Genomic DNA, 12,022 nt, shown 5'->3' with positions numbered 1-12,022 from the left:
ACTTATAATAATAATAATAATAATAATAATTAATAATAATAATAATAATAATAATAATTATAATAATAAAGTCAACGAAGTTCAGCTCTTTTTCGACCGACCACTTCTTTAGGTTTATGTGCCTTTTCTTTAGGTGGGGATACTGAACGTTAGGATGCCGACGACATTTACCAAGGAGAAGTTCTGTGCGATAGTCGTCGGTCTAGCTAGACTCATGGCGCCCTTTATTCATCAACTACAGCTCTTGACCTGACCTTGTAATGGATGGTTTATAGTATCGAACACTTCACAAACTCCATAGATCGTCTGATCCTACGACTATAGTTATATAAACACACTAGAAACAATACTGAATTGACACTTGAACATCTCTTACACCTGAAGACAAGGATGTATTGTGATATTGCTAATCTTTATACATACGTATTGGTATAGGTGTTATATAATTTTAGACTTTCTATTTAGACCACAGTCGCTACCACAATTTGGATGACGACCTTAAATATTAAAAGTTCATACAGAATAAAAAGATCGAGTTTATCTAAATAGTGTGGGCCGGTGATTTCGACCCCCGGCGGATGCGACGTGAACAGCCAATTTGATTATATATTCAAGTACCCTTCAAAGTCCCAAAGACTTTTTTGGGGGGCTTGTAGGCTTATGGTTATAGGTCTATGAGTCTATGACATGGAATTCATGTCCAATCCAAAATTTTGCACAAGTTATTTGTAGGCCTAGAAACCCAGAGCTCTTGACTGGTTTGTAAGATTAATATCCACGGCCAAAATTTTGCTCTCTTCTAGTTGTTCAAATAAGGACATTTTTAGTTGTTCCAGTACGTTTTGGTCATTTTACGCTGGGCTTTTAGGACGTTCGACACTGGGCCTTTTAGAGCGTAAGTAAAGGTACAAAAAGGTTTTGATAATGTTTGTATGGCGTATTGCATATCTAAATGAGTTGACAGGCGACTAGAGAAATTTTAGCCTTATTGGCTGGAATGATTTGTGTACCTACACTTACCTAGGTAACAAGGAATTGCTTTACAGGTAAGATTGTAAGAAGTGTAAGAACCCATGAGAAAGTACCTATTTGATTCAATAGAAACACCTACGAAGAGAATAATTTCAGAGGGGATTTAAATATTCAACCAACCTGATTCAGGCGAACTATTTATAACCTTTTCCATGGCAATATTTTTCTTCACAGCTTTCAGCATGGATGTTCTTCTCTCTTTAGATTTGATGGCTGACGTCACACAAGGCAGTCGAATATCTAGATGAGATCCTTTCTCAGTCATGATCTGAAATCATTAATATTTATTTTTTCAAGAAGTTTGATAGAGACAACTGTAACTGCTAAACTGTAACTCCCAAAATCGAACAGGATAGGAGAAAGCCTCTCCGGACGGGAATCGAACCCGTGGCCCAGCGCTTACATGGCAGACACGCTACCAACCATCCAACCAAGCTAACCAGACTGGCAATCGTTTATTTTACTTGAAAGCGAACCTAAGATTTGGTATTGATAAAAGTAGGCCCACAGCCCAGCGATTATAGGCATATGAATAGAATTATTGAATACCTAACAATAATTCTTATACCTATTCTTAAAAAGAAAAAAAATCGCTCAAGTACAAACAACCTAATTTTGCAATTTTGCATGGACTATTAAGGAAAATTTAAAAATATTATTTTCCGATTTTATCTAATTTTGCATGGACTATTAGAGAAATTCAAATATTTTCTGATTTTCTCTCTCACTCACTCCCTCACTCGAAATGACGCGTCGTGTGACCTTGAACTTGTCTCTGCTCTGTGATTATTTCCTATCTCACTCTCTCCTTTGCACTTCTCTACCCTCTCTCGCTCTATGTATCTCTTTCTCTCTCTCTCTCGATCTCTTTCTTTTACTCTTCCCTTGCATTTGTCTCGACTGTGATATCTCCTATCTCACTCTATGTTATCTACCTTCCTGACTCTCTCTCTCTCTTCCTCTTTCCTTTGAGCTTGTTACTTTTTCCGACTGTGGTATCTCATTAAATCTCCTATCTCTCTCAACGCATCTCTTTCTTTCTTTCTCTCTCTCTCTCTCTCTCTCTCTCTCTCTCCTTTGAGCTATTGAGCTTCTCTATCTACTTAAAATCTCTTGCTGTATTTTCATTTCAGGTTTCAGGTCAGGGTTGGATATGGATTTTGTTAAATTCTTGAATTTTTCCTCTTTGTATAGCATGACCACGTTGGCTGCCATGGGACGCTTAGGTATGTATTTTAAATGGTTTTCTGAAAGAGGGGCTTCTGAGTGAAATTTTGGCTGCGGGTTCGATTCCCACCCGGGGCGGATTTTATCCTGAAGGGATAAGGTTCGTTCTGGAAACGACTGGTTTTCTCCTATCCTGTCTTCCTTCTCTCTTCGATTTCGGGACGATAAGACCTGAGCAGTTGGAGTTCCATCTACTGGAAAAAATAATAATAATAATAATACGACAGTAAAATACCGCTTTACCTCACTTGAAATCAACCCTGTTCTTCTCCCTACCTTGTTATTCATGGCGTAAAGTTTAGTAGTGATATCCTTGGCTACCAAAACAGTCATGACGTTCGCCAAATAGGTCTCCTTGACAAACAGATACTCCAGGGTTGATCTTTGCCAGTACATTATCCTGCAGGTTGTGTGAGCTATGATTGATACCTGGAAAATAATGGAAATGTGGGTAGTGAAGACGAAATCGTCTGGCTGGGGGACATTAGACAGGGAGTATACCAGCCTGAATTTCCCTTGCTAAAGAAATAGCAAAGGTTAAGTGCGAAGGGCATCCACTCGTAAAATTTGTAGCCAAATTCCGGGAAAAAATCGGGAAATCCGTATTTTTTCACCATTTTGCCAGTTTGTTCCGTATATGCCGAAAAAAAAGTTGGCAACCCTAGTAGGTAGCTACCTACTCATTATAGAGATTGCACTCTCTTATTAGCTAATTATTAGTTTATTTGATGGATTTGTAGGTATAATTGTTTAGTACCTACCTACGGCGATCTAGGTTCTTTCTGATTATTAGCTATTAGTATTTTATTTGTTCAGTCTTCCTTTTGCCCACTCGTTGAAATCGACACTTGGCGGTAGTTGTAGAGACCTCTAAAGTACTTTTAAGCTTCAAAGAGCGACTAATGCAGACTGACTGACTTGGCTGAGTTTAGTTTAATAAAAACTAGCATTATCCCCGACCAATTATTTGGAGGTGAAGAAAGTGCATTTTGTGTTGTGGTGGGAGAACATTGGATGTAAAATGTTTGCCCCTCCAGAATTCAGAATTGAATAAAATCAGAAAAACCTCTTGGAAACATAAACTCCTAATTCCAAAGTGTGAGCTAGGATGACGTTTTGGTGCATGGCTATTTTGAACCAAAGAAGTTCTTCAGACAATACTAGTGATAATTTCCATGGAATTGAATATGCTATGATTGCGCAAACATCTTTGTATTGAGTAAGGTAATGGTGGGGCGAGTCCATTATTGAGGCAGGTCATGAATTCAAGGGGAGAACATGTACCCGACCTATCTCAATGAAAACCTCGTTGTGTTTTTGAACTCGTCTAGAATAGAGTGCAATTGCATTGAATAATTAATGACGTAGTGATGTGACGTCATCAATAGACAAAACCATTCTTCCCCCTCTTTCTATTTCAAGTAAAAAAAATATAGCAAAATAGCCAAATTAGGAAAAAAAAATCCAAGGATAGAATACTGACAACATGTGATTTGAGATCATTGAACCCTTGTCGTAAACGGTCTTTGACTTGGAATTTCGCGTAACTTTGTATCCACCAGGCCGTAAGTATTATTTTACAAACATCAATTTCGTCTGTGAATTAAAAATATTTTTTTAGAAAAAAAGAAAAAAAATCACTTCGTAAGTAGCTTAGTAAGAATTTTTATTTATTTATTTTTAAAGTTTTCTTTCTTCAACTTTTAAACATAATTATAATACCTACCTACAATTAGAATTATTTTTAAAATAAAATAAAAATAGATAGCTACCTACCTAACATAAATTACTATTGATAGATAATTACTATTGTTGTACGTAGGTAAGTAGAAAGCCTTGTTTTTTATATTATTTATTTTTATTTTTCCTGTTAGGGAGCCTCTTGTAAATTATCAATATAATCAAAAATGTTGCTCAGCTCATTTTCCTGCTTATGAAATACGTACCTATAATTAAAATAAATCAATGAAATATTGACAATTCCAATTTTGTCGAAGTTTCATATTCAGTTTTTCCTCATTACACCTATTTCCTATTTGCCCACTGTATTGACAGTTAGGTATTAAAATGTGACATCTGTGTACATATGTAGCTTAGTAGATTGTTTTGTAGTCGATTTGTTTTTCTCAGTCAGAAAAGCACTTTGAAGTGATGAAGTGAGCACTTTGAAGTGGACTTTGAAGTGAGCACTTTGAAGTGGACTAGAGACTAGAGATTAGTCTCTAACTAAAGGCTAAAGGCCAAAGACCCAGAGTTCAAAATTTTGGACCCTTTTTGTAGTCCTAAAAGCTCAGCCTAAATGTGTACCTACCTTGTATTCATAATATCTTGTCCAAAATTTTGGACATTGCGTACTTTAGGGACAAATTTAACTCATTTCAATTTTTTTTTTTTTTTTTTTTTTTCTGAGAAATTTTCACCTTCTTACGTAAGGTACTCCGTAAAAGCAAGGCTAAAACTTCTATTTGGACAGCATTACCTAAGCAGAAAAGAACCATCCACAAGAGCAATTCCCTTTTGATTGTTTCTTTTCTGCCTAATGCTGTCCATTTTTTTTTACTGCTTTCGTGGAATTATCTTGGTTAAAATTTCATATTTGTACAACTTTATTTATACTTCAACGAAACCTACTTGCGCAAGTGTGCACTTGTGCAGTAACACTTCTGAAAGTACCTCCGATTTTCAGTCCCTCAAGAAATCTGATCTAATGTAGGTAACTCAAGCCTTAAAATTGGATAGCTAAAATGATGAAGCACATTATGGGGCAAGGAAGGGAACAACAACTGAAACATCCTGTTTCAAAATTTCAGTCAGTAGATAAAAAGTGCAAACAAGTACCCTGCTAATAAAACAGTTTCACTATTTGCCATGATGCGCATTATGAAACAAAGTATTAACAGGCGAATAGTAATAGTCACAATATCTGTGAGGCTATTAGCCTGTTCGGTCTAAGGCTAAAAACATAGTGGAGCGCTTAAAGCAGGTAGATGGAAAAGACAATAGAGGAAAACGACGAATTCAAACGGCATAGAACTAATCACGTCCTGTTGTAATTTTGTTATTTATTACAATAAAGAGTTATTATTATTATTCTGGCTGGGGGACGTTAAACCGTCTGGCTGGGGGACGTTAAACAGGGAGTAGACCAGCTTAGTCTGGCTGGGGGACTATAAACAGTGAGTATACCTGCCTGAATTTCCTTTGCTAAAGAAATAGCAAAGGTTGAGTGCGAAGGGCATCCCCTCGTGAAATTCTGTAGCCAAAACCAAATGTCAGCCCAAAGCAATCACCCTAGTTAGGGCTGATTGAGGGCTGACGAAAAACGCCGACCCCGTCTGTACACGGGAAAAGGCGAAGAAGAAGAAGAAGAAGAAGAAGAAGAAGAAGAAGAAGAAGAAGCAAATTAATGCCTTTTTTAAAATTTCTGTGGGTATTCTGTATTCTCGGTACATATCACATCACTAAGCATCGCACATCGTCTAGGTCTACACCAGTGGTTCTCAAACTTTTTGGCCTCGCCTCCCATTTTGACATTCCCAATCACCCATGTAAATTGTAAACGTCAGATGGGGCTTTTATACCTTGCTCACTCTTGGGCATTTGAGGATGGGAAGAATGAGAGGCAAAGCAATTAAAGGTCCATTTCGCCATGAGCATCTTTATTTAAGTACTAGGTAACTAGGATATCGACTTATTGATTTATTTATTCATGTACAAATTTCTGCTATGTTACCTATTGCTCCCTATTTTAGTACGTTTTACGTGTAGGCACCAAGTCAACTAAGTGTAGGTAGGTACCTACTACTATTTACCTTGAATTTGTTTTCCGAATTGGCTCTACTCTCAAACTCTGGCGAATCCAGGAACTCTCCCGTTGCTATGGGATGCAAATATTGTTTATCCTGGGCCACATATGCTTTCCCCGTCAGTAGTAATGCCAGCCGATCTGTTCTAGTGATGTTCTGGACGGCATAAGCCTCACCGGGTTGTAGAGTTTGGGTTTTGATGACCTGGTCATTGACTAGCTTTTTAAACTGTAACCTGGACACCTGTAAAGTTAGGGAAAGGCACACAAGAGACGTCAGTATTCCCTTCTTTAGGATGTAATGTTAAGGTGTGTCCACACATTGTCAACCGGCCATCGATCAATGGCGATGACTGACAGGTCCACACGGCACACTACCTCAACAACATAGTTTTATCTCGCCGATCACCTTAACATTATGGGTATCTATTTAAAGAAAAACCTTTATCGAAAGGATCCTCCTTATATGTACATACATACATACACATTTAATGGTCCAATGCGTTTTATTGTGAGTTTATAATCTGAGATCTAATATGATCGCTACTTACTTTGAACGGCTCAAACAAATTGGTGTAGACTTCTTCAAAGTCGGGATCAAACTTGACCGGTCTGGATTGATACAGGACATAGATCAGTTGAAACAGATTGATGCTTATGAAGAACAGATTCCAAATGAATATGTCGGGGGCACAAGCTACTCTCCATGCCCAGGATGATAGAAATGAGAAGCCTGAGGAGAAAGAATAGAATACATAATACATAGGACATGGAATGTAGGCACATGACAGTGCGCCAGGCCAAGTTCCGGCCTAAGCACGCAAATGTTAACATGAAAACAAAAGGAAAAACATTGCCAAGTTGAAATTGAGAGAAGGTTGAAGGAATTGAGATTCAGCACTTTCAGCTGACACGAAAAACTGGGAATGCAGACTTGGCCTTAATTTTCTGATCTTTCCTCTTTTGTTGACTGACATTTTTGGATAGGAACTTGGCCTTTTTTCACATTTGTGTTTTTGTGGGAGTATAATATAGGTACCTTGTTTATCCTGCTGGGATGGGACTGAAAAGTCCCTTCACCCCCTAAGCCTAACCAAGGCCTTGTATAATTTTACAGTTTATGTGTATACAGTTGCAAATGGATCAGTGCTTTTATGAAGGTACAATTCGAAATGACTGGGTCACGTCACTTGGCACTTACCAACAATAAGGAATGTGTGCATACAGATGAGACCATAGCGGTTGGTTGGTAGAGCGTAGGATATGAAGAAGAAAAGATGGGCCGTGTTGAACAGCCAATGCTGAAACTCCTTCCAGTTGTGACACCATCCAAATAGACCTTCGAAGGAAGAAAACGGGATGAAAATCGGACCAAAAATAAATAATGCTTTCCAAAAAGAATGACGAAAAATAAAATAAATTGGTACATCATAGGTAGTTACTTCGTACATTGGGATATATAAAGGTGTGTTCACACATAGTCGACCGGCCGTCTATTGATGTCGACTGAACCGTCCACACTGCCTCGACAACATAGATTCACCTCGTCGATCGACGCGACCGATCGCCTATGTTTATACATAACTTTATGTGGACAGCAGAGTAACCTCCGTGACCGAGTGGGTATCACGCTCAGCTTGCATACCGGATGTCCCGGGTTCGATTCCCGGGAGAGCCGAAGTTTTTTCGAATCTTTGCTTGTGGTGCGGGTGCACTCAGCCTCGTAAACTCAATTGAACTACGGTATGCGTCAAAACTGTAGCGTCTGTAGTACATCACAAAAAATGATACCTACCTGAAGAAATTAGCAGACTTGTGCTAAACAGCACCGCATTTCTGTCATCCTTTGTCATTCATTACTGCCAAGTCAAGAATGATTGACCGAGAAAGAAGTAGGCAGTAGTGCAGTACCTAATTAGGTATACCTCCATCAAAAATATCAGTTTATTAAAATTGGCATGAGATATCTACAACTACAAATCTGCAATTCTGTACTTAAGGGTGAGCTACAACTACAGCCTTTAAGAGAGACACATGGGCTAATCAAATGTTTAAAATCCATGGGTCTCAAGTTATTGGCAAAACAGTATAGTAAAGGGTTAAAATTAATTTAGAAATCTATTACTGAGCATGCATAATAAAATTACAAGTAGGTAGGTATAATTAGTTATACCTAGTTCTCGTTTAAAAGTTGGTCCAACTTTTTTCAAAATACACTCAGAATGAGCTTAAAATAGCTAAAAAAAGAAAGAAAAAAGTTATGTAAAGGTAACAAAAAATTAGCGTCAAAATTGATTCTTATAGTTAGGTATAAAAGTATGAAGATTAGTTTTAAGAAGCATTATTTTATTATTAACAAAAGCACAAAGTTACCGCTCTAAAACACCTACCTGTTGTAATGATGGATCCATTTTTGGTAAAGTTGTGCGTGAATGTATGATTGATCAATGTCGAATTGAAATCTTCATACAAGAAAGAAGAAATGTTCAAGAATTCGTCGGAAGGGTCTACCCGGGCGGCCATTGTTTGGCATTTTAAAAGGGAAATGCTTTTCCTGAAGGGAGTTCCATATTGATTTCCCAGGCAGAACTTGCGCTTTTACATTGTTGCTAGGAGGAGGGTACTTCGGGTTATTTCGGCTTCATTTTGAGTTCCTGAGAAAAAGAGGAAAAGTTTTAGCGGGAGTTTGAAAACCTGGAATTCAAATTTTCTCCGGAAACTTTAGTATGCCAGCCACATTGAGATTTCAGGTAGTACCTAAGCCTAAAGAGTACCTCGATTTCCTATGAATTTGAGCATGTTTATTATTAATTATTGTTATTATGATTTATAGGGTAGGATTCTCACACTGTGAGCTCTTCCACTCAACCAAAGAATGGCCAGCATGGGCCTATTGTCTGGATTACCTTCAGGTTTCGATCCCCAGAGAAGACCAAAATTACGAACTGCTAGGTATAGCTTATAGGGAGGTACCTACAAATTTATTGTAGGTAGTAGGGTTGCCAACCGTACGTTATTTCCCGGAACAATCCGTATTTTTGTCAAAAATCAAATGTTCCGCCGGAACGCAGACAGTAACAGTACTGTAATCTCAATGTCTTATCTTCATAATTCCTTTTCGAATTATTCTAGTGGCGGACGATAGATTAGATTTAACAAATGGGAATCTATTTGATTTACTTGAAAATTTTTTTTGACCCGATTACATTACTTTCCTTCCTATAGGATAAGGAAAGTAAAAATATTTGAAAGTCAAATCTTTTATTTGACCCAATAGAATAGGAATAGGTAGATAAGAAGTTAGAAAATAGACAAAAACAAATTAATGCATTAAATACCTCAATCTAAAGTAAGTTATTGAATAAAAATTTGTGAGAGATCAGAAATGTCAGAATTTGAAGCAATCCCGAAAATATACAAACGAAATCGGTCTAATAAAATAAAATCAAAATCACTGCGAAAATCCCTACAATTTTAAAATCTCCCCCGTCCGATGGGATATTTTAACATGAATTCCCTCCCTCCAATACGGGAAAAATCCCACACAACAATCGTAGAGTGAGGGCAACAACCTTCAAAGCAAGTGCTAGTCTCGTAGTAAATTCCGTAGTAGTTTTGACCTTGGGAGTATTTTCTTTCTCTCTCGCACACTCTCCATTCAAAACACAATGGCTGCCTGCCACACGCATGCGCAATGAAATAACTGTGACCTGTATTATTTGTTGCTGTGATTTCCCGAATTTGTTATTGAAATTTTTGATTGATTTCTTTTATTTTGTAGGCAATTTTACTTTCGTTATCCTCTAATATGGAAAGTAGATTGATAATGTATTGATTTCTATATGAGCACTTACCTTCGTAGGTAGGTAGTCTAGTGTAAATTTCATATTTTTCTTGGCTTTTTTTTTACTTTCTATTACCTACCTAGATCTACATTACTTATACTTCAATCCAGTTCTTTTGTTCAATGTCCGAGTTACTCAAGTCTGGGTGGGTACATTTCAGTATTTTGTGGACCTAAGGTTTCATTTTACACTTCTTATTTCATCATCTCAACCTAAATAATGTACCCACTTGAGTGATAAAAAAATTCTTTCCTTCTAAAGTTCTAAGCTCTAACCCCATCAGTTATCCAGCACTAATTTCATTCCGTATCTTAATTTTCCATTCTACTCAGTACGCGATTACATTCCAAACAAGTGAAACAAGTACCACCAGTGCCCTCTGTACAAATCTACTGCACATTGTTGCAAATATTTCAAACATACCTACTCATGACGAGCAGAAAAGTTGCGCAAATTCAACGCTAGGTGGCACCTCTAAATTGGCCAGGTCTCAGGGCTAAACCCCCCTATCCCTCCCATAGATTAGGTACAGAATGACGTGAGCTACACAGGCTCCCACCTCTCAGACCAGACATGAGTACCAGACATAATCAATAACACAAAGTAGGTACATCTCAAACTGAGGTACAGTTGAGTTTGTCGAGGATAGCCCACCTCTGTGGCCGAGTGGTCAAGAGCACTAACTCTCAACCTGGAGGTGCTGGGTTCGAATCCCGGCCAGAGCGGAAATTTTCTGACCGAAATTTTTTGTTCCTAGATAGGCATGGATGTAGAATGTGCCTTGAAGTATTGCGAAAGCGGTTCCAAGGTACTTAAAAATCAAGGTACAATCTTAAAATAAGACGAAGAAGGAGTTAGAATATCCAGGTACTAGGATGAAAGTCCCATCAAAATGTCCCTATTAAGAAGGAAAAAAGGTACATGAAAAGGCATAAGGAATGAAACAACCTTTAAGGAACATCAAAGGTCTCTGGAGTCTGATCAACATCAGGCTAGGGAGAGCTGGTCTTCCCATTTTCACAAAATAGACAGGATTTGTTACCAAATGTGTACGATATCATCCCTACGAAAATATACGGAATAAACCAGGAATCATTATTCTACCGAGTGTATATAACATTATATTATTCAATGTTGGCACACTCTAATAAATATTAATAAAAAAAATATTCTACCGTGTAGAACTAGAGTGGCTACTGTGTTACAGAAATACAGACAGACTGAGAACTCCTACGAGAAGTGTAGGTAAGGAGGTATCGTTTCATTTCAAGGTGTACCCAAGGAGGTTAGAAGAAAGGGTGTACCCAATACCTACAGACAGAATGTAGACTCTAATACCTTCTACAGAATAGATTCGTAGACTCTGAAGTAGAAAGGAAAATGAAGGTTGAAACAAAGAAGGAGACACCTTTTTTTATGGACTAATGGCCGGATCCACACAGTGAGTTTAAACTCTGTTTAACTCTCTCTCTCTCGGATTAAACAACCCGATTGGCTGATTTCAATAAATTTTCCAAAATTTCAAGAGTTCACCTTAAATGGAGTTTAAACTCCCTCGGTTATAAACGTGAAACTGGGAGTATCCCCGAGTATCTAACAAGGTCTGAAGGTCCACAATTTTATTCCACATATTCAAACATGAAATTCATGTCCAATCCTATTTTAAACTATTGTTACGTGAAACGGTAACAACAGTGCAGCAGACATCTACTGACCTTGATAATCTGTATTATTGCGCTGCTAAATCTATTTTTTATTATTATTATTATTATTTTTTTTTAATGACTCATATGGAAACTGCAATTCATTTCAGGAAGTTTCAGACCTGCGCACTACATGGCTAGACCTGAATGTGCGCAATAAATCCTACTGCTCCGAAGCAATGCAAATTGCAAATTTTGCACAAGTACCGAGGTAGGAAGGTACTTGGTAGGAGGAACAACTCTGTATTGATTATAAAGAGGAAAATGAGAGGAGGAGGGTAGAAAAATTTGAACTTCTACCTTGAAATTTTTCGCTGAAAGTGAAATTCATGCCCGCGGCTTTGGATCTTTCAATTTTTTTTTTTTTTTTTTTTTTTTTTTTTTGAAATTTTTTCCTTTTTTCCTAACGT

General features: G+C 37.6%; 2 protein-coding genes and 1 long non-coding RNA gene across 4 annotated transcripts in view; 1 reads left to right on the top strand and 2 right to left on the bottom strand.

Annotated features, from left to right (window-relative positions):
- The window catches only part of LOC113467924 (blood vessel epicardial substance-like), a 10,934-nt gene extending 2,759 nt beyond the window's left edge, over positions 1 to 8,175 (bottom strand). The window contains exon 1 of the mRNA XM_026824430.1: positions 7,404 to 8,175. Within this exon, the coding sequence (XP_026680231.1) occupies positions 7,404 to 7,515 (112 nt within the window). The 5' untranslated portion in view covers positions 7,516 to 8,175. The remainder of the gene's footprint in view (positions 1 to 7,403) is intronic.
- The window catches only part of LOC103510365 (popeye domain-containing protein 3), a 13,423-nt gene continuing 2,521 nt past the window's right edge, over positions 1,121 to 12,022 (bottom strand). For both annotated transcript variants that reach the window (XM_008475016.3, XM_026824426.1), the window contains exons 2-7: positions 8,455 to 8,718; positions 7,266 to 7,403; positions 6,616 to 6,797; positions 6,072 to 6,308; positions 2,536 to 2,688; positions 1,121 to 1,300 (exon numbers count right to left, since the gene is read on the bottom strand). In XM_008475016.3, coding sequence (XP_008473238.1) covers positions 1,136 to 1,300; positions 2,536 to 2,688; positions 6,072 to 6,308; positions 6,616 to 6,797; positions 7,266 to 7,403; positions 8,455 to 8,587 — 1,008 coding nt within the window. In that variant the 5' untranslated portion in view covers positions 8,588 to 8,718 and the 3' untranslated portion in view covers positions 1,121 to 1,135. The remainder of the gene's footprint in view (positions 1,301 to 2,535; positions 2,689 to 6,071; positions 6,309 to 6,615; positions 6,798 to 7,265; positions 7,404 to 8,454; positions 8,719 to 12,022) is intronic.
- The window catches only part of LOC103510364, an 11,235-nt gene continuing 2,071 nt past the window's right edge, over positions 2,859 to 12,022 (top strand). Inside the window, exon 1 of the long non-coding RNA XR_541417.3 lies at positions 2,859 to 3,824. This is a non-coding gene — a long non-coding RNA (uncharacterized LOC103510364). The remainder of the gene's footprint in view (positions 3,825 to 12,022) is intronic.

The sequence above is a fragment of the Diaphorina citri genome, unplaced genomic scaffold, assembly GCF_000475195.1.
Source record: "Diaphorina citri unplaced genomic scaffold, Diaci psyllid genome assembly version 1.1 scaffold590, whole genome shotgun sequence".
Lineage (NCBI taxonomy): Eukaryota > Metazoa > Arthropoda > Insecta > Hemiptera > Psyllidae > Diaphorina > Diaphorina citri.
Note: the sequence above shows the minus strand (reverse complement) of the source record. Positions and strands in the feature narration are given on the sequence as shown.